At 36.4% G+C, this 25,371-nt stretch overlaps 1 protein-coding gene across 5 annotated transcripts in view; it reads left to right on the forward strand.

Moving 5' to 3' along the window:
• Window positions 1-24,929, forward strand: part of FGF12 (fibroblast growth factor 12) — a 586,791-nt gene extending 561,862 nt beyond the window's left edge. For all 5 annotated transcript variants that reach the window (XM_059163132.1, XM_059163131.1, XM_059163130.1 and 2 more), the window contains 2 exons: window positions 3,429-3,627; window positions 20,290-24,929. In XM_059163132.1, coding sequence (XP_059019115.1) covers window positions 3,429-3,627; window positions 20,290-20,408 — 318 coding nt within the window. In that variant the 3' untranslated portion in view covers window positions 20,409-24,929. The remainder of the gene's footprint in view (window positions 1-3,428; window positions 3,628-20,289) is intronic.
• The last annotated feature ends 442 nt before the right edge of the window (window positions 24,930-25,371 follow it).

Here is a 25,371-nt window from a genome sequence, read left to right on the forward strand (position 1 = left end):
CACTTTCTTCTTCTTCTGGAATCCCAATTATTCTAATGTTGTTTCGTCTTATGGTGTCACTTATCTCTCGAATTCTCCCCTCGTGGTCCAGTAGCTGTTTGTCCCTCTTTTGCTCAGCTTCTTTATTCTCTGTCATTTGGTCTTCTATATCACTAATTCTTTCTTCTGCCTCATTTATCCTAGCAGTTAGAGCCTCCATTTTTGATTGCACCTCATTAATAGCTTTTTTGATTTCACCTTGGTTAGATTTTAGTTCTTTTATTTCTCCAGAAAGGGCTTTTATATCTCTCGAGAGGGTTTCTCTAATATCTTCCATGCCTTTTTCGAGCCCGGCTAGAACCTTGAGAATTGTCATTCTGAACTCTAGATCTGACATATTACCGATGTCTGTATTGATTAGGTCCCTAGCCTTCGGTACTGCCTCTTGTTCTTTTTTTTGTGTTGAATTTTTACGTCTTGTCATTTTGTCCAGATAAGAGTAAATGAAGGGGCAAGTAAAATACTAAAAGGGTGGCAACAACCCCAGGAAAATATGCTTTAACCAAATTAGAAGAGATCCAAAATCGTGAGTGGGGAGAAAGGGGATAAAAAGAGGTTCAAAAAGGAAGAAAGAAAAAAAAAACAAAAAGAAAAGAAAAAGAAAAAAAAAAGAAAAGAAAAGAATTTTTTAAAAAAGAAAACACCTAAGAAAAATGTAAAAAAATATATACATATATTAGATAAACTAGTAAAAAATCGTTAAAAAAGAAAAAGGTAACAGTTAAAAAAAAATTTTTACCCGAAGGCGAGAAAAAAAAAAAATGAAAAAGAAAAAATTAAATTAACTGCAAGACTAAAAAAAATCACAGGAAAAAAGCCATGAGTTCCGTGCTTGGCTTTCTCCTCCTCTGGAATTCTGCTGCTCTCCTTGGTATTGAAACCGCACTCCTTGGTAGGTGAACTTGGTCTCGGCTGGATTTCTTGTTGATCTTCTGGGGGAGGGGCCTTTTGTAGTGATTCTCAAGTGTCTTTGCCCCAGGCGGAATTACACCGCCCTTACCCGGGGCCGGGGTGAGTAATCCGCTCGGGTTTGCTTTCAGGAGCTTTTGTTCCCTGAGCGCTTTCCGTAGAGTTCCAGAGGACGGGAATACAAATGGCGGCCTCCTGGTCTCCGGCCCGGAGGAGCCGAGAGCCCAGTGCCGCACTCCTCAGTGCGCCCTCAGAGAACAGCGCCCAGTTACTCCCGTCTGCCTGACCTCCGGCCGCGCTCCGAGCTCACCGAGCCTGCGACCGGTTCAAGGTAACACGGAGCTGCGAGCTTACTGTCAGCTCTATCTCTGTAGCCGGCTTTCCCGTTCCAATACCCGCAAGCTCTGCGACACTCAGACACCCCCGATCCTTCTGTGACCCTGCGGGACCTGAGGCCACGCTGACCCCACGTGGGCTTCGCCCCGGTTTAGCCTCTGGAGCGATGTCCCTCAGAGGAACAGACTTTTAAAAGTCCTGATTTTGTGCGCGGTTGCTCCGCCGCTTGCCGGGAGCCGGCCCCTCCCCCCGGGGTCTATCTTCCCGTCGCTTTGGATTCACTTCTCCGCCGGTCCTACCTTTCAGAAAGTGGTTGTTTTTCTGTTTCCAGAATTGCTGTTCTTCTTCTCTTCGATCTGCCGATGGATTTTCAGGTGTTTGCAATCTTTAGATAAGCTATCTAGCTGATCTCCGGCTAGCTGAAGCAGTCTCAGCTTGCTACTTCTCCGCCATCTTGACTCTCTTTATATATATTATATATAGATATATATTATGTACTAGTAAATAAATTGTAAAAAAATATATATAGCTAGTAAAATCTATAGTAAATTTTAGCATTTTCTGTCTTTTAATCCAGTCCTGGAAGAAAACCAGAGCTTCAAGTTATCTTATAAATTGAATTGAATCACTTTGTTTCCTCTACATGGCAATGATTAAACTTTGTCCTAAAAGTTATAAAAAATTATAAAAGTCCTGGGGCACCTGGGTGGCTCAGTGGGTTAAAGCCTCTGCCTTTGGCTCAGGTCATGATCCCAGGGTCCTGGGATCAAGCCCCGCATCGTGCTCTCTGCTCAGCAGGGAGCCTGCTTCCTCCTCTCTGCCTACCTCTCTGCCTACTTGTGATCTCTGTCTGTTAAATAAGTTAAAAAAAAAAAAATCAAGGGAATTTCTTAAGCAGTGTCTTTTTATCGCTGACGGCCTTCACCAACATCCATCGATGCACCACTGGAGCTGTCTGCGGATGAATCCAGGGGACTAGGCTGTATCGCCTAGCAGGACATGTTTTAACCCAGTGTTAGTCCGGCATATTCAGTAACTGAACTGCAGGTGTAACTGCGTTAAACCACTGGACCCTTAACACTGCAAGGGTTACGAGGGAGAGATTTTTCAAGTACATGGCAAAGACAGCAGTGACGATTGTGAATGTGTTTCTCTCATAGAATTCTTATTTACATATAGTTGAAGAAGATGCTATCACATTTGTTTTTCTTCTGCCTATCTTAGAAGGGAAGGAATTTCTTCATTATGTGAAATATATTTTGTCCATTTGACATGTTAGGATTTGATTTCATTGTATTGATTATAAAATCTCATTGTAAGTCACTAAACAAGACTTAGGCAGAAAAGGTGATCTTGAGAGGCAGTGATTGTGAAGCATGAAATATGAGCTCTGGCATTGATGCAGCAGTGTGTGTGTGTGTGTGTGTGTGTGTGTAACTTTGAATTCATCAGATAACCATTTAGTTGTCTTACTTATCCAATGGTGAGGTGGAAGGAATGAAGTTTCCTTCTTGAATTAAAACTCTTATTCTATGTTTTATTGAAGATCACACAATGTAGTAGTAATATTTTTCTACAGTTATCCCTCGGTATGTTGCCTGAATTTTGATTATCAAGTTTAAAAAATGTTACAAAGAGATTAAATGAAAAGTTACTGACATTAAGCAAAAGGTTAATACACCTGTGATTTTATGGAACAAATTTTGACTGCATAATAGATTTGTGTACATATAAGGTAGTCCCTTCAGAAACATCTGTGAGCCTGTGTGCAGTTGTATTTGATTTTGGTTCCCAGGGATACATTGTACATGGTAAGGGCCTTTAAAATGTGCAGTAGTCAATCTCTTTAAATTTACAAAATATTTTACTGGGACCAAACCTGGACACAGCCTTGAATGATGTTAGTCCAATGAGTGATTCAAGCCTGTAGCTGTGTTCTATGAAGTAAACGTTGTTTAGAAGGGAAATCTTGCTTCTTGATTTTGTATGATGAATCTTTGTAACTGAGTGCCACTAGAAATTACGTGCAATTGCCTTTGGTTTGTTCTTAATACAGGACCAATATTTCAAGTTCATTGCATTTAAAAATTTGCAAGTTCACTTTTAAAACTGTTCTCTCTTTTGTATCTTCTTTTCTTCTGCAGGATGTTTTCACTCCAGAATGCAAATTCAAGGAATCTGTATTTGAAAACTACTATGTGATTTATTCTTCCACACTGTACCGTCAGCAAGAATCAGGCCGAGCATGGTTTCTGGGACTCAATAAAGAAGGTCAAATTATGAAGGGAAACAGAGTGAAGAAAACCAAGCCCTCATCACATTTTGTACCAAAACCTATTGAAGGTATGGAATGAACTTCTTTTCTTTTTAGATTCTGATCTCTGTATGTTGATGCAGTTTTGCTCCTTGTCCCTTGCTCAGTGGAGTTTACTTAGAATGCAGCAGATCAAAACAAAGTTTCAGAAAACACAGTAGTACCTCTTCCTTAAAAAAAGAAAAAAAAATTCTATTATATATACTTGGCACTTATTAAAACAGTGCTTGAAATAGAAACTAGAAAATTCCTGAAAGTAGAAAAATAGTGCTAGTTGCCATTAGGAATGTGATTTCCTTTTCTGTTGAATGCAATAATTTAATTCCTCAAGCTACACTCTTGAAAAGCCAATCATGTTATTATAGTGCTTTACAGTTTGCAAAAAGCCTTTAGAGATATGCTTATACATCTTTGTGAACAAATTTAACAATATGGGGTATTAATTTTTTCTTTTGTATTTTCTAAGGAAGGAAAATAGTATACTATTTACTCTGATCAGTAAATATTTACAGTATTCAATTTTATTGTTCTCAATCCAGCCTATAACCTCCACTCTCATGATCATGTAATACACTGTCCACTTATTTCAAATTGATCAGTGAAATAAATAATTTTATGCTAAGGAAACCCAGTTTGAGCGACTTGTTCCTTATGGACGATGAGAATATACCATGGGGGTAACCACTCTTGCTGTATTCAGTCAACTTTTTAACACCAGCTAAGAAAATAGCAATAACCTAGACATTTACTGATAACCTTCTTTTCTGAAAGTCACATTATAATCACTTAAAACATTAGTTCAGCCTCCTTGTCTGTGGAAATAAGGAGATCGAGGCAGCATATTACAGTTCTGTAACATAGCTAGGCTTTCTGTCCCCTAAATATCTATAAGGCGTGGTCAGGTCAACCAGTGTAGCATCATAGCACCTGCTGGACCATACCTATGGCTGTAATAGGGAACAAACGTTTATTCAGTCAACACTGTGGTAGAAGCAGTTGAGGGATATGGGACATTTGAAGCTCCTTCTCAAAACTCCCTCTCAAACTCCCCTTAGAGTTTGAGACCTTAGACCTTAGACCTTAGACCCTGTGCTTTCAACCACACAAAGCAGAACTGTGCTGCTTGTAATCTATTTTCACAATCTGGGGGGACATGTAATTCTTTGGCCCTCCTCTCCCCACAATGTCCATCCACTTACATGCCTGAAGATGCCTGTGAGTCTTCTTAAAGAATGAATCCAAGAGTCACTCCTTCTGTGGGGGCCTGATTCTCTTCAAGTAGAATTAAATCTTCTGTCACTTTATCATTGTATACAATCCTCTCTCCTAGAACTGATCACATTGTATTAAATTTACCTACTTGCCACACTGTCTTCTCTTATCCATAGTTTGATCATTTTTTGAATGTGCAGAACAAGTTTTATTTTTTTCCCTCATATATCCTTGTTGCTTGTATAATATCTTATGTATCATAGAGAAACATTTAATAATCTGTTGTCAGTTGAGTGAACACATGAATGAACAAATGAGTAGGTAAGTATGAAGACAAAGAAGAATTATATATGCTCCAGATAACCTCATAATATTCTTGAAGATATGAGATATGTGTGTTAGTGGCAACAGTAAAATGTAAAAAGTGATGTATTACATGTTGCCAGAAATGATATTGGGATTTAGGGAAAGAGCAATCACCTCCCTCCCCCAAAATGATATTGAAAAGCTGATTATTTAAATGTAATTTCAATACTAGGCCAAGTTCAGACCACTAGAGGTGAGAGGTAGAGATCAAGCAGCCAGAAACACTCCAGGTGCAGTGTGAATAAACTATTAAAACTTTTGCATCATTTTTTAATTGGAACACAATTATTGTATTTGTTATACATGTATGTAACATACATGTTATATTCATTTTGGCTGTACAATATAATAATTCAGCAATTCTAAACATTTCTCAGTCTCATCAGGATAAATGCACTCTTAATACCCTTTATCTGTTGGGGCGCCTGAGTGACTCAGTGGGTTAAAGCCTCTGCTTTCGGCTCAGGTCATGATCCTAGGGTCCTGGGATCAAGCCCCGCATCGGGCTCTCTATTCAGCAGGGAGCCTGCTTCCTCCTCTCTCTCTTCCTGCCTCTCTGCCTACTTGTGATCTCTGTCTATCAAATAAATAAATAAAATCTTAAGAAAAAATACCCTTTATCTATTTCACCCATTCCACTACCCACACCCTCTCTTGCATTATTTTTATTTGTGCATTTAAATAGATTTTTGTTGTTGTTGAAACAAAAGTATTACATGCTCATTAACAATTTTTGGAAAACCCAGGAAAGTGTAAAGGAAAGGAAAAATCCACGTGTGTTACTTGCTTTTTTTATGGAAATGCTTTTCAGACTGATACCCCTCCCCTACCAAAAAAAGAAAAAACACACCTATAACTTACCCTCCTAATCATGACTGCTGTCTGCACCTTGGCTAGTCAAGCTTCTTGAGACTGTGTGACTATGTACCCATTTCCAAGGGTAATGGACATTTCCTAAGGGTAATGGATTCAATGACTACATTCCTAGTCCCAGAGCTGCCAAAATTCTATATCTATTGCTGTATTTCAGTACAAATATAGGAAGAGACCACTAGACATTCCTAATTGCTTACTTTAGAATTAGATTTGGCTATGTACAATGCAAAACCCATGTTAAGAGCAGCTTAGTCACCAACCAGATCAAGAAACCTGCCATTCACATCCTCATGCCAGCAAGAGAGAAGAAGGGATGAGAAAGGCAGAGGCAAAACCCCGTGCCAGTGTTCTCTTCAAGAAGGTCCCCATTAGCTGCCATATGATGCTTAAATCTCACTGACTGCAACCCAGTTAGATGGTCTCACTTAGATGCAGGGAAGCCTAAGCATGTACTATGTCTTCTGGATGGCTACATGCCAAATAAATGTTCAGTTATTCTGATAGAATAGCAGAATGGGACTGGCAGAGTAAGAGCCTCTGCTTCAACGTGCCATCATCATAACTTTAGAATAGCCCTGATTTCCTAATTTTCTGATTGATAGTTTTTGGTTCATTATTTTGTTTTCATTTTTCTTATTTACTGATGTTTTTGGATGATTTTCCTTTTGTTTTAAGTGGGGAAAAGAGACCATTCTAAATCAGATTCACGAATACTTGGATCTGTATCCAAGACCCTTTGTCTCTTTAGATCGTTGGAATGAAAGCTTAGTTGTTGGAGTATATGGAATATGATAAGAATCACTTCCAAAAATAAAAACAAGATTGCAGTTGTTTCAGAACAAAACCCTTTTAATTCCCTAGAAATGTCTTTGCCTTTTTTCTTAGAGAGCAACGTTCATTTTTTTTTTTAACAAATTAGCTAACCGTTCTATAACTGCTTACTCTGTGCAGGTATTGTGCTAAACATGTCTCAGTTATCCCCTTTTATTTTTCATTCCATTTCTATGAAGTGGATTCTAATATTATCCCCATTTGACAAATGTGGAAAATGAAGCTCAGAGACATTGAGTAATTTGTACCATATCAAGCAGCTTGTAAGTGGCAGAGGCAGAATCCAAGCCAAGGCATTCTGACTCAAGCAAGCACGTGCTTAATCTCTGTGAAGACAAGTGAAATTGCTTACAGTCTGAAGTCTGAAATGTAACCTCAACATAGCATAATAAGACCCTAGCGAATACGTTTGAATAAATGTCTCCTATGTGCTTCTCTTCTTTTTAAATCTACAGTATACTTCCTTGCTCCTTAGAAATAAAAGCCTTTGCAGACACAGGGAGACCTTCATGTTCTTATGTTGTAACAGACCCATGAAATCCCGCAGTCCTCCCACATCTTTGTACTTTGATATCATTATTATAATGAAAAATATGAACAAATTCCCAGTGATTCTCCATGCAGCTATGCTTTATGTTATCAAAGGATGTAATTTTATAATTACCATTAGTATCAAAGATATGTAAACTTGAGGTTTTGTTAGGCATTATTCTACTATGCAGTGAGGATTTCTCTCTCCTCACTGGGACCCCCAAACTATTACTGGGACCCCCACTTCTATTACTACTATTACTAACCTTACTGCATTTATATGCAGTTCACCATTTACTAGGCAGAGTACATATGTTACCTTCATTAAAGTTCACAACAGCCTTATGTTATTACCCTTCATCGTGTAGATGAAGAGACCAATGTTTAAAGTAATTAAGTATAAGTAAGTATGCCCTGGCCAATCACAGGGCTAGATAAATACAGAACTGAGATGGCAGTCTAGGAAGCCTACTGCTGGAGCCTATACACCTACCCCCTACACTATATTGCCCTTTAATCTGCAGTAAGCCTGTGGATATGCTAATAATTAGAAATATAAGTGAAGCAGAAGTGCTTCACTTACAGCAGAAGTGTTACATCGTGAAACAACTTAAATAGTAAGATAGCTCTAAACCGTTCAAAATGGAGATAGGTATATGTGATATGACAAGATAAACTCATAGTGGTAGATAATCAGATAAGATACTTATGGGAATGCCATGTTAAAACTAGGAGACAGAGGGTTAAGAATACATCGCTTCTTTTTTGATGAATGTTACAGGCTTCATTTCCTACTCTGCAAAAGAAAAAATTGGAGAAGATGATTCCTAAAGTTCTTTGACAATGACATTCTATGTATTCTTTATAAGCACTTTATTGTAAAACCATGTTCCTTCATGGAGCCTAGCTTTATAAATAAAATGTTTCCAAACACATTTCCTTTATTAAATTATTGAGTGAATAAAGTACAGTTTTATGAGCTAGTCCCATAATGGGTGATTTGTAACTTTTTTTTTTTTCTTTAGAAGGAGTAGGGTGAAAGACATTCTAGCCATAATTCATTGTAAAGAAAGTTTTTGGAAATATTTTTTTTTCCATAGGACAATTAAAGCACATAATTAGAAGACACTTTCAGAAAAGAAAGAAAATGACAACTTTATAAGAGGATGGCCGTATTGCTGGTTAACTGGAAAAGCTGTCAGTTATCTTTAGTTTTTATTTACTTTAAAAGTTTTTTTAAAGATTTTATTTATTTATTGACAGAGAGAGAGATAGCAAGAGAAGGAACACAAGCAGGGGAATGGGGGAGAGAGAAGCAGACTTCCTGCCGAATAAAGAGCCCCCAATTTGGGGCTTAATACCAGGACCCTGGGATCATGACCTGAGCCCTAGGCAGATGCTTAATGGTTGAGCCACCCAGGTGCTCCAGTTATCTTTAGTTTTTAAAGAAATTTTTCTAAACCTTTAAACCCATCACTGTACAGTTACCAACAGAGTCCAGTACTGACTGTGGACTGTAAATGTCCCCCTCCTTGGGAAAGGAAATAGACTTCTTACAGAGAAAAAGCCAGAGAAGGTTTGTTTTATTTTCCAAATAGCTGTGACTTTTCCCCAATCCTGATGATTATATCATTTTGAATGTCAGGATTCCCCAAATTAAAGTCTCCCAGGATCTTTAAGTCCTGCACTGATTATATGATAATAATTATCTACCAGCCCCTTTCCCATCACGGTCTCACTTTCCATTCTGGGTTTGGAACACAGGTGGTGTTAATGAAGGGTTGCAAGGACATCTCTTCAGACAGATGGATGGACTTGGTATTTAAACCCATTACTACGTGCACTTGCATATCAACCTTTACTTACATGGGTCCCCTCCCCTGGAATTTAAGACAACAGCACAGGCTTCATGATTCCCAGTTTTGCCCTTTCAGAGCATTGTTCACACCACAGATAAGTAACTCCCCCAGATTTAAATTGTCTTGGTGGTAACCTCCCCTTTTAGCTTTAGATACAGCAGCCAAATAGTCTTTAACAAAGAACAAGATACAGTCTCCTCCTTTTCTCCTCCCTCCTCCAAGAAGCTCATTACTCAGCTCCTGCAGGTGGTTGGGTCTTCAGAATCTTGTTCCTTCCTCCTGAAAAGAATATGTGCACTTTCCAAAGAGTTAAGCTTCAAGAACTTAATCTTGGAGGGAGAAATATGTTTCTATAGTGAAATTAGTAAATATCAATTGAGAGTCATTGTTACAGAAATAATAAATTCTAAATAAAGGGACATTTGCTATTTCTATTAATATATTTTCCAGTTGGGAGACAAGACACACACACACACACACACACACACACACACGGAGATATAAATTATCCATTTTTCCTGCTGTAACTGTTGACTTAAGCTAATAGAATCTGATTTAAGTGCCAGCAGTATAACGTAGAGCAGTGTTTCCCAAACATCAGTATCCCAACCATCTGGAGCTACAAATTCTCAGATCTCCAGAGTGGTCTGGTTCTATTGTCCAAGTGATTATGATGGCAACCAGGATCAAGACTTAGTGTTCTAAACTGAATTTGGTGATTGTAGTCTCATTTTGATCAAGTCTGGCCATAGACAATTGTTTAAACTTATTCAGATTATTGTGATCAATATATTGGACTAAGCCTAATCTAACATTGGTAAATTGTCACTCTGATACCGTGGAATTGCATATATTAAACATGCTACATTTTGTCATTTCCTACTGCTATTAAGATGGCTGTATTCTAGTGCTGAGTTTAATTATTATATGGAGTAAGTTAGAGCTAACATCAATTATTGCACTAAATTGACATTGAGAAGAAGTAACCTAATACAATTAATCAAGGGTAAAAAGGGTAAACAAATGTCTATTTCTTTGGATAAACATTTTGCCAATGATTTGCTAAGTAATTTTGAGAAAATAATTAACCTTCTTCAACTTTAGTAATCTCTGAAGATGAAGTTGATTATAAATGCCATCTGTTTCATAGGAATAATATGAAGATAAGACATTGTAAGGAAGCTGGATATCCCAAATCTGTCAGATCAATCCATAGTGCATTTTTCATTTTCCCTTGGAAACTGGACATTGTGTTATTGGGTTATGTACTGGAGAAATGCTGTGAGGTGTGGTGTTCACTAAGGAATTAGAGACAATAAAAATCGAAATTTGAAGGGAAAATAATCTCTTAAAAAGCTATACAATGAGATATCAAAGAACTGAACAAATCAGTACTCCTAATGGTTTAGAGCTCTAATTGGGAGGATACTAATGGCAAATTGATTTTGATATTTTGATATTTTATTTCAATTGACTAGAAAGAAAACTTGTTTCCTAGAACCCAACCAAACTAAAAGGCAAAACAGAGCAACAAAATACCTACCACCGATGCCCCTGATTGTTTTTATTATAGAAAATAGCTGCAATAACTGTCCATCTTTTGAGTTTTGGATCTCTGCCAGCCTGTGACACCTTTTCCTCCCAAACTAGTGCAATTCATTCAAAGCAGCATTTTCCTGGCTTTGAATTTAGTCTTTAATAAAGCCCTCTTACTTCTCCCTGCCACATTCTTCTTCCATATCTCTCTCTCCTGCACACAAATATTGCTTCTGATCTCCTTCTAAATGAAGATATAGATCTCTGTGTTCACAGTGTCTCTTAACTCTTTATAATAAATATTTACAGCATACTGGGTGCATTCCTTTGGCAATACATTGCTTTTGAACCAGCACTTAAAATTCTTCTGCAGTTCCAAAGGGATTGTATGTGACATTAATTAAGGAGTGAAATTGCTTCATGTTAATTGCTCACACCCTTCCATGATCTGCAATTAAGACAATTAAATATATTTAATGGTACATTAACTAACAGAGCAATCTAACCTTTCCACCTTTTAGAAATTACAGAGAGCCAAGGAAAATTCAATTAAATTGGTAGTAATAAAAAGATTAGTCATATTTCATTCTTCTTTGATGGGAACTGATGTAGGATGGGGATTCTTTATAGAGTGCCATATGAACTTTATCAGAAACTGGAGTTCCATTGCTTCCATCTGGAAAACAAAATTTGTCAGCAACCACTACTGTTGCCCTCCACACAGGTTTCCATGTCCCTTACAGAGAAACACTGACAAAGATTTACACCTAGTTCTCCCCATAATTATAAGAACATTCACTTTTTAAATGATTTGCAGGAATCTGACAGTAATAGAAGTAATGATTTGTAGCAACAGTATTGCTTTATATGTCATTTGTGTGGCTTGTTGCTATTGTTAATGTACTTCCCTTGCCAGAGTATCATTTGATAGTTACTAACACTTTGGGGATATGCAGTTTAAGATTATTATCCCAATTTTAAGCATGAAGAAACTGAGTTTAAGAGAGGTTGAATAACTTACCCAGGTCCATATAGTAAGAAAGAGGTAAAAGTATGACCAGAACTGTTATCTCTATCAAAGACTGCCAGGGGATCCAATAAGCTGCTGGAGGATTGACCATTGGGTCTGTAACATAGGCAATAGTGACTTGACAAGAGTGATCTCCGTGGTGTAGCAGGGAATAAGGCTAATTGGAGTGGGTTCAAGTTATTACAGGAGGTAAAATAAAAAAGAAGAAAGTAATATGAAATCACATTTTTGAGTAGTTCTATTATGAAAGAAGAGTAGAGAAATGGGAAGTTAGCTGGAGAGAAGCATAGTAGTTACATAGTGGAATTTGTTTGCTTCTTTGTTTAAAGCTATTACAACATATTTATAGACCGATGGGAACAACTGGGGAGAAGTAAAATTTGGCATTGCAGGAGAGCTGGTCACTGAATAACACTGACCAAAGGGGGTGAGATCATGCATGGAAGTGGCAAGTGGAGGGCAAGATTGGGGCAGGCACATGAAGAGTTCCAGCCCCAGAACATTTGTGAGCAGTTGTAGGCAGGTGGGTTATTTTCGCAGTGGAAATATGAAAACTTGCTCCTCCACTGCTCTTTTCTAAGTAAAATATGAAGCAAGGTGGTTTACTGATTAAAAAAGGAAAGAAAACAAAGAAAGAAAAGAAAGGAGGAAAACAGGAAGGAGAGGGGAGAGGGAGGAGAGAAAGATAAGACAAAACAAGAGGACAGGCCTATAACCCGAGTCTGAGGAGGTTTTGAGGAGGAAGGAGAAGGTCTTCTTCCACTTAGGAAGAATGGGAGAGGGAATTGGCAAGAGAAGTGTAGGAAGGTTCCAAGAAGTGCTGAGGACCCCATGAGGTATGGGATCAATATTTCGACTTGAGACCAGTCAACAAAGTTTTATGTTGTTTCTTTGTTTTTCCAGACACATTAAATTATTTGACTGTAAGCTTAGAGCAGGAACCCTGGAGCTAATCACACATGAATTTTAATGTTGACTGTGCCCTGCAATGCCCTGCATTACTTCTGACAAACTACCCTTTTTGTTCTTCAGTTTCCTTAGTTGCAAAAAGGACCAATAAAACTATCTATCTTTTGGATCATTAAAATAACCATAGTGTATCTAAAGTACAGGTATATAGTAAGTGCTCAATGAATATTAGCTGTGATTATGAGGACACTGACTACTTAGGAGGTGAGTACCCACTGGATGGTACCTGCACCTGGTTTATTACAGTTGTCTGACTTATAAATAATAATGCATTTTGAGATTTCACTTTTTCCCCCCATACTTTTAAGAAAGACATTATTTTGGTTTGTTTTCCAAGAGAAGTTTGTAATGAAAATAAATGTGATTATTGAATGCTCAAAGTTGTAAACAAGGATTCTGAGCTAATATAGTAGTAGAAAATATTGGCATCATCTGGTAACTGCATAGGCACCAAAGGTACCAGCAAAAAGAATAGAATAGACAGATAATAGCTGGAAAAGCCTGTCCTGGGAAGACCTAGACCTAATTGTACAAAGAAAAGATATGTTTTCTTTTTGACAAGATTTTGATGCTAGGTGATACATATATGAGATCTCTCTCTTTTCTAATAACACCATCTTGTATTTAAAAATAAAGTCAAAAATAAATAAATCCAGTACAATATATTATTCTAAAGTTGGGGACTCATGGACTTGTTATGACCAAGGTAGCATTTTATTTGTGATGTCAGAACCGCAGGTCTTTCTATGGAAATAGAGCCAATGCATCTCAGGTGGCTGTGAAAATGACAGCCTTTGCTATGCCAAGTCACAATGTGACTAGTGTCTGTCATACAGGTGTGTTCTGCTGACATTAAAGTTGAACTGGGGGGTGCCTGGGTGGCTCAGTGGGTTAAGCCTCTGCCTTCAGCCCAGGTCATGATCCCAGGGTCCTGGGATCGAGTCCCACATTGGGCTCTCTGCTCAGCAGGGAGCCTGCTTCCTCCTCTCTCTCTGTCTGACTCTCTGCCTACTTCTGCCTACTTGTGATCTCTATCCGTCAAATAAATAAATAAATAAATCTTTAAAAAAAAAAAAAGAAGTTGAACTGGGGATTTCTTGCTAGGTCTCAAAGTAAAACACAATGTTGGCTATGTTATTGGAAACTTTCATGTGTCCTTGTGTCTGCACATGAGGAAGAATATTCTTTCATCAACTCTCTCTATCTCATTTTTACTCTGAAAGCTGCATGTAATCCTGTTCCAATGTACTATGGATCAAGAAAAGTCAAAACATGAATAAAAAGAAACATCCAGAAGAAGAAGATAAGGGGATAGGGTGGTGAGAAGGAGAAGAAGAGAAATAAATTGAAACAAATGTCAAAATACAGGGAAGATAGTAAACTGCTTTGAAGAAAGAGTACTAAAGAACCAAACAGAAATGCTTCCCTTTTCAGAACATTGTTTTCTTTTACCACTTACCCAAAACTATTATGATACCACACATGTTAGAGGAATAATGATATTTATCTCAAAAACATCCTGTGGGATTAAAAAAGAGCAAGTTTGTTTTTTTTTTTTTTTCGTGCTTTAAAGCGCAAAGAAGACAAGGAATGTGATCAAGAACCACCCAGAAGTGTCAGATGAAAGAGTAACAATGTTGCTAATCAGGCATTATATCACCAGGACACTGAACATTCTTGATACTTAGATACTGAAAGTTTGTTGGGAAAATAGTGTAAAGTGAAATCAAAGAAACACAATAGGAAATCAGTTCCATGCCAAGTGGTAGCCAATAAATCATGTCCACTGAAAATGAAATCTAAATCACAAGAGTAGTTCCCAGGGTCTCACATGAGAAATGTGATTGTCTTATCACATGATATATACATGAGATTGTAACATTACAAGTTGCCTAAATCAGAAAACTTGTTTCCAGTTGTTTATTGGGCAGTGGCACTGATTCGGAATTGCTGAGAAAGGCGATTGGGGAGCTGGGAAAACAAGAAATACGGGAAGTTAGATTTTTTGTTGTTTGTTTGACTTTATTGCCAGTCTGGAAACTGCTCTCCATCAAAAGAACTAGAATATCAAACTGCTGTCATAGCTGAAATGGGCCAAATGCATAATAAGAGGACACAGGAAGAAGATATTCAGGAACAAAGAGGTGTGTGTGTGTGTGTGTGTGTGTGTGTGTGTGTGTGTGTGTTTTTAATGTAGAGCCTTCTAGAGAAAAATAAATCTATTCCTAATAAAATAATAGTTTATTGTAATAGAAAGTGGTGGAAAATCTCCCCCACCTTAAAAATCATTGTACTTTGAAATAATGCAAATTAAGAGATCAGAGGTCATTGCAGTTATTAATAAGGACCTGATTAGCAGGAGGAGAAAACCATAATCTTGCATAATACAGGGCTGATTGGAGAAGCACAATTTGGGAGCTGTAGAATTTACATAACTGTTCGGTGTTCAGAACCTACGCAGTCTCCTAGACATGCTTTTTAAAGGTTTCCCACAGTTGCTTATATGATTGGAAATTAATACCAAAACTCCAAAGTCTAGTACTAGTACCTGTATAAAATTGTGATTAATTTTTACTGTAAAATATATGCATTGCTCATATTTGGGATTAGTAATTCTTGATTTATCATTTGTTGTTTGTTTAGTCTTCTGCAGTGCTACATTAAGCTCCCCACAAAACGAAAGGATAACTCTTCCCAACATGTTAGTTAGCTTGACCAAGTGAACCCCACTTTTCAGTTGTAGTCAACATTATTGTACTTGGAATATATCAGATATTATGTATATTAGAAAAGCAGCAGATCTCACACATAATGGTGCCTGTGTCTAAGAAATTACAGTTGTGTTTGCAAGCTATCAGAACTCATGAAAGTTTCAGATGCTGCCAACCATTTGTTATAGGATCTATGCAGTAAGATTCAGTTTGACTGATTCTTCCTGACTAATCTGACTGGCTGTATTCATGTCATGCAAACATAGTTAGACATTTTTCTAGATAACGAGATTGAATAAATAGATTTTCCCTATACTCTTATGTACTTGATGGACATATTTTTTAACTCTTCATTCTTTATCAAATTGAGGCTGATAGACATCAGGATCATGGTTTAAAACTTCCATCTTGGAACTCAGGGTCTGAAATTAGTTAGCCCTGCCAGGCTTATTCCTCCCTACTTCTCTATTTTAGCCCATTCTTCAACCAGTTCCTGTTTTTCTTATATAACATGCATTTCATTTCTTCACTCTTTCGGTAGTCTATCCATCCCTCTAAATCCTCTGCCTCCTTCAAGGCTAAAGCAGTATCAAAGAGCTATTGTTCAGTACTCATTTCCATTCACCTCTCAACTCTGGCTCTGAACACCCTGTGATTGTGGGCATGTCTGTGTTCTCCTTCTTAGCCTTGAGCTCCGTGAGGGCAGGAGTCAAGTGGTCCTCTCTCTCAGTTGCTATGAAATCTAGCAGAGTGCCTGGCACAAGTTAAATGTGCACCTGTTTATGGACTCAATGACCAAATCAATGCTTGTACCAATTCAGCTTTGGATAAGTTTGCAAAAGAGTAATTGAAATTGGAGGAGAGAAAAGAACAGGGAAAGTCTATTTTAGGATGAAAGTGATACAACATTGGTTAAGCCAAGTCAAAAGGGCCAATAAATATTTTGTGAACTGGTTCCATCCTACTAAAGGCATCCAAGATGCTCTTCATCTCCCTTGTCTACCTATGAGCGTCAGGACCCCTTGGGTCGGAAGATTTTTTCCACTGTGCTCCTCTCATTCAGTTATTTATAGTTTAGCTCCGGTCAGGACATTTCTCTTCCAGACAACAACAAACTCTTCTAAGGCGCAACTGTCTAGTAGAAATATCATATGAGGTACATATGTAATTTAAAGTATTCTGGTATTCACATTTAAAAAATAAAAATGAAAACATGTGACATAAGTTTAATAATCTACTCAGCCCAAAATATCCAAAATATTATCTATTTAATTGTAACCAGTTAATACATTACTAGTGAGATATTTGTTCTTTATGTGTGGTCTTTAAATTTAGTGTTCTGTACTTAACAGCACATCTGAAATAGGACTAAGCACATTTTAAATGTTCTATGTGATCACAGAGGCAAAATGGGGATTGTATTGGACAGTGCATTCCTAGGCTATTCTCATCAAATTTTCCTATCCTGTACCAACTCTCCATGCCCTCAGTTATATCTCGGTTCTCTCCATCTTACTTTAGTACTAAGACTAATTTTTGACTATTAGGGAATTGTTGGCTCTTCCCATCCAAATAAGACATTTCAGCCTTTAAGAATCATTTCTTTGTTTATAGCTTACACTTGGTATTTGTGTGTGTGTGTGTGGTTTTTTTTTAAAGTGTCATTATTAATAACGCTGTGTTAAAGACACACAACATGAAGTTTAACATCTTAACCATTGTAAGTATGCATTTCAGTGCCATTAAGTACATTCACATTGTAACTTGCACACACGGTAATACTCTCCCTTCCCCAGCCCCGAGCAACCACTGTTCCCCTTTCTGTGTCTATGAATTTGACTACTTTAGGTATCCCGCATGAATGGAGTCCTAAAATATTTGTCTTTTTCTGTCTAGCTTATTTCACTAAGCCTAATATCTTCAAAGCATATCCATACTTGTGTCATTCATTGATTTGTGTTTATTTATTTATTATTTATTTATTTATTTTATTGTGTTTATTTATTTATTTATTTGCTTAGAGTGCACACATGAGCTGGTGGGGGAAAGAGGGAGAAGGGAGAGAGAATCTGAAGCTGTTGGGCTCCCCACCGAGGGGAGGAGGCTCCCGGGCCAGCCGGAGGCCTCTCCTTGGGGCTGAGCAGGATGGCGAGTGTCGCGAACCCGAACGCACCCACAGAAGACACCGGGCTCGGGGGATCTGTCGAAGCAGGATCTCACCTCATTGTGCGGGGGCACACCTTATATAGAGCAGCAGAAGTGAAGTGAGGACAGAGGGGGAAGAGCCAATAAGATTATGCCAAGTAGCAGTTGCTGGGTAAGGCGTGTCCGGCGAGAGGAGGAAGTGCCATAGGTTTCAGGAACCGAAACTGTGAAATTGGCGCCTTATTGGCCGGAAGAGACGGCAAGCCAGCGCCATCTTTATTCTGGGCCGCACCCTGTGGAGGCACCTCTACTTATGTGCCTTACATGAAGCAGACTCTTAGCTCTCAGTTGGGAACCCAATTTGGGTGTTGATCCCAAGACCCTGAGATTGTGACCTGAGCTGAAATCAAGAGTCAGATGCTTAACGAACTAAGCCACCCAGGCACCGTATATACACACAAAATTTGCTAGCAGTTTGTAGTCAGGCCTGGGGATGTATTGGTTTTCACAGTTGACTAGGTGTCAGAGTAGGAAAAACTGTTTTATGGTATCACGTGAATAGTTTCCTAATAGAATCACTTAATTACTTCTGAGTTCCCTTATGCACTTACCAGTTGTAAATAAATAGCTATATTTTATACATGTAAATGTATGGTTTCATTTTGGAGATTTTTGACATTTTGCCCATAATAGAAATATAGGGAAGAGACATTAGACTTGAGAAATTTCAAGATTTCCTTACGATCGTCCATAAGCATCTTCTGTCCTTCGTAAAAGAAAGCAGAAACTTAAATTATCTACTGGCATCATCTGAAAACTACAGCATCAATTCTTTCTGAATTCATTTCCTCTCTAAAGTTTTGCTATTGAGACCAAAGGTCTTCTGGGATATTGGAGGAGGCCTTTAGTGCAATAACTGAAATACCTTAAGATCTCATTTAAAACATACATGTGAAAAATGAAATAAAAATAAGTAAATATGTGTAATAATTGTGGACAATATACTTGGCAAACTTAGTTTGTATGTATATTTGGCATCACTCAAAGAGGGGTTCCATCTGCCAACATCAGCATCACCTGGGAGCTTTTTAAAAATGTAGACTCTCAGCTCCACAAAAACCTTTCACATCAGAATCTGCATTTTAACAATATCTTGAATGATTCTAAAGCACTAACATTTAAAAAGCTCAACCACTGAGATGTTGGGGGGGGGGATCTCTTCATCACTAAACTAGTCTAAAGAGAATACTTCTTGTATCTTAATTTTCTTAAGCTAGTTTTGAATTTAGAATACCTTTAACCAAAAACAAACAAACAAAAAACCAGAAAAACAAAACAAAACAAAAAGAACTTATCACTTTGTTCTTTGCAATCTGTTATTCAAGATTCTCATGAAGTGATCGCCTCCTTCATTTTCTTAAACATCTTTGGATGCTTACTATATGCCAGGCATTTAATCTTCATAAAAATTCATTTTTTTAGCTATGAGAGTGTGCCCAAGTTATCAGTTAGTGAGTGGCTGAGTGAGGATGTCGACCCAGGTAGTGTGGCTCCCAGGCTGGTGCTCTTCGCCACCACATGACATCTCTTTGGTCATAGGCATGTTCAGGTCTCCTGAACCAGGACAAAGCCCAAGTGCGGAAGCTGTTTGATGAGAAGTAGCAGATTACTATAGCTGCAGTGATAGTTCCATAGATGGAGGTACTTAACTATTTTTTTTTCCCAAGTCAATGATACAAATAATTCCTGATTAAGTGAAATATTTCAGATATTTTTACACATTTGTTTATTTTACAGCAATATAAGGAATGAAGATCTTCTCTTTTATTATTATTATTATTATTTTTTTTATTTTTTATTTTTTATAAACATATATTTTTTATATACATATATTTTTATCTTTTAAGAGTAACTATGAGTTGAAACATACTAATCTAGCAAGAGCCATGAAAATTCAAAGATGGAAAAAAAAAAAGAAAATTCAAAGATGACTGAGCTTTAGAGCCAGACAAAACAATAGAGGAGAAAGGAACTGTTGTATATAGATGTGAACTAAAATCAACACAGTTGCATATTCAAGCCTGGAACAGTCAGGAAAACGGCATTTTGTTTGTTTTCCTCTGTCCTCCCTTCTATTATCATTTCCTGTGTCAGGTGCCCTGAAAATTGGTGGTAAATATTTCAGTTTGATATAACAATGTCATATTCCATGTAGTAAAGATTAGGAGCATGTCAATAAGAATTTTTTTGTCTGTGCAAGCTAGATTGCAGGCCAAAAACTGAAAGAGGTATCTATTTCTACCCTTTTAATGTTATACTCACAATGTCTCCTCTAACTCTAGATGAAAATCCTGTTATATAGGTTAGCAGACAGGTAAGACTCAAGCCTTATCTGTAAGAGAACAGAAACCACTCTATGTCCACATTTCAGAAAGACTTAAAAGGCTATGACTGATAGAAATGAAAGAGGACCATTTTAATCCACGAAATACGTTATCAAGTTAAAACACTGGGGAGAGGAGCTAGTGATGGGAATGAAGGATATTGTAAAATCAAATTTGAGATGTTTATTGAAGCTAAATTGATGTCCAGAATTATAATAATTGATGTAATTTTTCTTTTCAGTGTGTATGTACAGAGAGCCATCACTTCATGAAATTGGAGAAAAACAAGGGCGTTCAAGGAAAAGTTCTGGAACACCAACCATGAATGGAGGCAAAGTCGTGAATCAAGATTCAACATAGCTGAGAACTCTTCCCTTCGTCCCTCTCTCATCCCTTCCCTTTCTCCCCCCTACTCTTCCCATTTCCTTCCAATAAATCCACCCAAGGAGAGGAAAATAAAATGGCAACCCAGGACCTAGTGACTAAGATTCTGCACTCAAAAATCTTCCTTTATGTAGGACAAAGAAATTGAACCAAAGCTTGCTTGTTGCAATGTGGTAGAAAATGCACATGCACAAATATTAGCACACATAAAATCAAGAGAAAAAAATAAATCAAGACACCACAATATTGTGCTGTTATTAATAGAAGGCTAATTATAATGAAAACATAACTATAATAAATTTGAAATAAAGTTATTATCTTAAAGACAAGGGTTTTGGAGAATTGAACTTACAAATCAATGTAATACCCTGAATAACTTAAACTTTGGATAATGCTGTGATGTGTGCTTCCTGTCGAATTTGAATTTTCTTTGACACATAATTGACACATAATTGCATTCTGTTTCCAGGATTTTTTTTTTTTTACCATGGTATTAAACATGTACAAATTATAGATTCTTCTAATTCCCATATGGTTGGTATAAGCCAGAAATCATTTAAAAGTTTAAAGTTTTATTTTTGAATTTGTTACTTACAATTATTTTATGCAAAAGATAGACTTCTGTTGAATTTAATAGTATTAACTCATTTTATTCCTTTATAAAAAGTTTCAGATTCACCTAGGAGATTATCATATTTTTATCAAAATAATTAATCTAGGATCTCATTTTTTTAGTTATTTAGAAAAAAATGTATTCTAAGGCTGAGGTTACTTTTGAGAATTCTGTGTCATTGACATGCTTGGGCAGGGATGAATAAGTTATATGCACTTATCATTTGGTCTGATTTTTCACATTGTGCACAGCTTGGAGAGTATTGGTTCATGTCTAGCTGTGGTAAAGAGTTTTGTACCATCTCTTGCAGCAGGAAAGAAAGAAAAAGGGTTTCACACAAGGAAATAAATCCTAGGATATTGGTCAAAGCAAATTGTTTTTGCCTTTGTACCAACAGAATTTTGTGTATGTAGCACTTTCCAAACTTCACCAAGAAATTGGGAGGCATGAATGTGAAATTTCTAATTTACTATCTCATGAAGCCAGTGGCTTGCTTGTTACTACATATCCTTGTTAATAAGTCTAGTTGACAGTAACTGTCTCCTAGAACACAGAAGGGAAGTTGATACATTGAATTTTCAAGGGGCATAGAGAAAGGATATAGAATTAACAGCTATGGTTCCAACACACAGGGTTGTGTGAGCTTAAAATAGTTAAAAAAAAAAAAAAAAAAAAAAAAAAAAAAAAAAAAAACTCAGCGTAAGGACTGGGCAAATGCATAGTTAGGAATACTAAAGTATTAGGAAAGCATTAGAGAAGAAATGAATGTAATACAATTGTCTTGGGGGGAAAAATAGATCTACTTAGTCCTACAAATCAGGAATGGTATAGAGACATCCAAATTAAAACAGAATGTTAAAAAAATGTATGCAGAATTATGGATATTATCAATGAGAAGACTTAGCATGTTACTTCTCCTATAGCTCTACTGTCCAGCATGTATTATTCCAAATATGACTCCCTAAAGTATATACACTTTGCAGAAGCTCTAGGCCTTCACTTAAATGACCTTGCCATTGGTTGCTGTATTCTTTCAAAGTCAATGTAGTTACCCTCACTCTACACAATCATTATTCTTTAATAGTGGTTTGTGTCCTTCACCAAGTATTCTATTTATGTTATCAGGAGGTTAGCAGAAAATGAAATGGAGGAATTTGCCTTATTGTTTGTAAAGAATACAAGTTAGGCATCTAGACAAGTATTTTGAACACACATTTGCAAAAGATATTTGTTTAACCAAAATATTTTGAAAGCATTACATTAAAAGGGAAAGAAAAAAAAAAAAAAAAGGAATGTTGCTCTTCTAGGAAAAGAATACCCTTGTAAAAAAAAAAAAAAATTACAAATCTGGTTGTATTTCTCCTTGTCACTCTTAATTCAACTTGATTTTGAATACACCTGTCACTTTTAGGAACAAACCAATCCTAAGCACAAAGCCTTGTTTTCTTTGAAAAAATAAAAAGAAAGAGGCTTCTACAAAATGGGTCACGGGCTCATATAGCATGAAATGACAAGATCTTATGGTGATACACACACCCCACAAACTCATCGGTAATATAATTGACTGTTTCACAAAGTGTTATTAATTACACTAATGACTTCATGATAATATATTTAATCCAGTTAAATATTATGAAAAATGTGATAGAGATATAAACTCCCAACACCATTTCCCCCTCAGTTATCAATGGCTGTCCATCATTTATCACTGAGACTCATATTTGACTTTTTCCTGATAGAAATTAAGAAACAGAAGTCTCACCACCCAATTTCTATATATTTTTTTCATATCATTTAAGCAAATGTTGACCACAGTAAAATGTTTAGAAATTAGCTTTGCCTTATTTACAATTAATTTTGAAGTATAAATTGGAAACCTACATATATATATATTAACCTGACAAAAACTGTAGTTTAGAGCATAGGGTGAACATTCCCTTAACTACTGCTTACTTTTTGAGTACATAAAACCTTTAATAGAGAAAGTCAGTATTCACTGTTTAGGTTTTCAAACAATTACCAAATATAAACATAAAGTTATCCTATTTCCTCCAAAAACATGAGCCAATTAGTTTGTTTTTCAGGTTTCAGGTTTCTTCCAAGAGAAAGAATTCTTTACTTTGATTTTCGTCATTCTAATTTCTGGGTCTCAATTCATCCATCTCTCATGTTCCCATAAATAAAATAAGCTCTTCTTTTAATGCATTGGGATATTCTCAGGAAAAATACAACTTTTAGTAAAGCTTTGTTATTGAGTATGTACGTATAAGTTAAGATGTGTTTATTCTAAGAGTCCTTATTGTAACGTGTTTCAAAATCAATGGGCTTAAGAATGAAAACAAAACTTTTGAGAATCTCCAAGTAGTTTTCTGGTCAATACACTTCACTTGATTTTTAAGCTAGAAGTTTGAGGTACAGAAACAAAATGGTGCTGAAGTTCCATTTGCTAATTTAGAGCCTTTTGTGCTTCAGGAAACTGGAGGACAGCCAGCCAACCTGTTCTTGATCACAGTAATAGTTTGGGTTTCGAATTTTACACATGAATTTCATAGCACATTTTTAGCCGCTATGGATTGGCGCAATAAAAATACATCAATTTGATGTAAATTGTGATGCTTTATGGGCCTCATTTTAATACAGATAACTTTTTAGAAGGATTCTTCAATTTAGGAAAATGACACTGCTCTAGATAGGTATTGTGTCTATGGATGGTGGTCCTGTGGCGCCACCAGCAAGAGATGAGAGCATTAAGGGGAAATTGAAGGATGAAGATGGCTTATTGTGTATTACAAAGTTTGAAGGTCTTAATAGGAGACCACTGATTTCTTGGTGAAGAAGCATGACTACATCAATAGTAATTTTTTTAAACACAGACTCAGAAATAGCAAATCTACTATTCTACCCTCATGGCTTAGTCTACAAGCCTTGCTCTGAGAAGGTTTTTCCATGATGTTACTTAATTTCGTCTGCACAAGGTGAGACACACTCAGACATCAAAATTCCCTGCTCATTTTAATAGCATAAAAGGCTGAGATTATTTCTCTGTCATAAAATTGTAAATAGCATTTTTTAAATCAGAATCACATTTAAAACAGTGGATTGTTCTACAAATATATATGTGTATATATACATATGCTCTGAACTAAGGATATTTAGAGTTTTTATTTGACTTGTGTTCTTTAGTCATAGCTAATCAAAAAATAAAGAAATTTGAATGCAAAACTTTATATACAAATGTATATTTCTAATGGTAGTATAAATTGCCACTTTATAATAAAAAAAGGAACTGGTGGAAATAATCAAAGCACATGCTCCTTCAGAACTTCAGTGATTCTGAATTCCCTTTTTAATGTAGAAGTGAGTTTTTCTTTTTTTTTTTAAGTTATCTTAAAAAGCTATACTTCCTGAATTGATTCTATGAAAAATCATCTCAGATTGAAAAGTTATGATTGAGGGCAGGAAAAAGATGCTAATGCAGATCTTTATTTTCAGGATTTTTCCTTGGAGCCCAAGTTAAAAATTCAATTATTTTAAATCTAAATTACATGAAAATTACTAATGTTCAGAGATGATATATTAGGTTTGATAACAGAAGCAAAAATCTATCTATCAGTACAATAGCTTTAAAATAATGTCATCATAAACATTGCATCATTAGATGTTTTATTAGTTGGAAAGAATGAGTTGATGTTTCTTTGTCTTTGCTCCAAGCACAACCTGAAGACACTGGCATTCATTTTACTTAAAGCTGTTCAAAAGTCCAAAATATACTCCCATGAATAGAATTGGTATTAGCTCCATTACAAGGTTAAATGTTATGATTTTAAAAAAGATTATTGACACTGAAATGTTTAATAAACATGTTGTATGAGAAACTGAACAAATGTTTCATTTTTACATTGAAGCACAGACTATTCAAATCATTATTTTTCGAGATCAGATTTGTAAAATGTTTATACATCACAGTCTTCCTGAAGTAACAAGCAATTAAAGTCTTGAGATGCTCATGCATGTAGACAAAATACTTGCACTTTTTTTTTTGTTTTTGTTTTTTAAGCATTAAAATTCTCTGGGAAGTCTCTCTCCTTTTTTAAAAAAAATGTGTTTATCCTATAATGTGTCAGTGAAAAAGTGCTGTGTCTTATGAAAGGAGATCAAAATTAGATTCACAGAAGGTGAATAAGTCAGAATTTTTATTGAACATCATAGCCAAAAGTAAAAATTACTTGCTAAATGTGAATCACCTAGTGGTCAACCGAATGTCTTACTTGTTGAGGATTAAGAACTAGGTGCATTCACTTCTTCAGTGATTCATAAAGTACTAAT

This window comes from Mustela lutreola, chromosome 2 (genome assembly GCF_030435805.1).
Source record: "Mustela lutreola isolate mMusLut2 chromosome 2, mMusLut2.pri, whole genome shotgun sequence".
NCBI lineage: Eukaryota > Metazoa > Chordata > Mammalia > Carnivora > Mustelidae > Mustela > Mustela lutreola.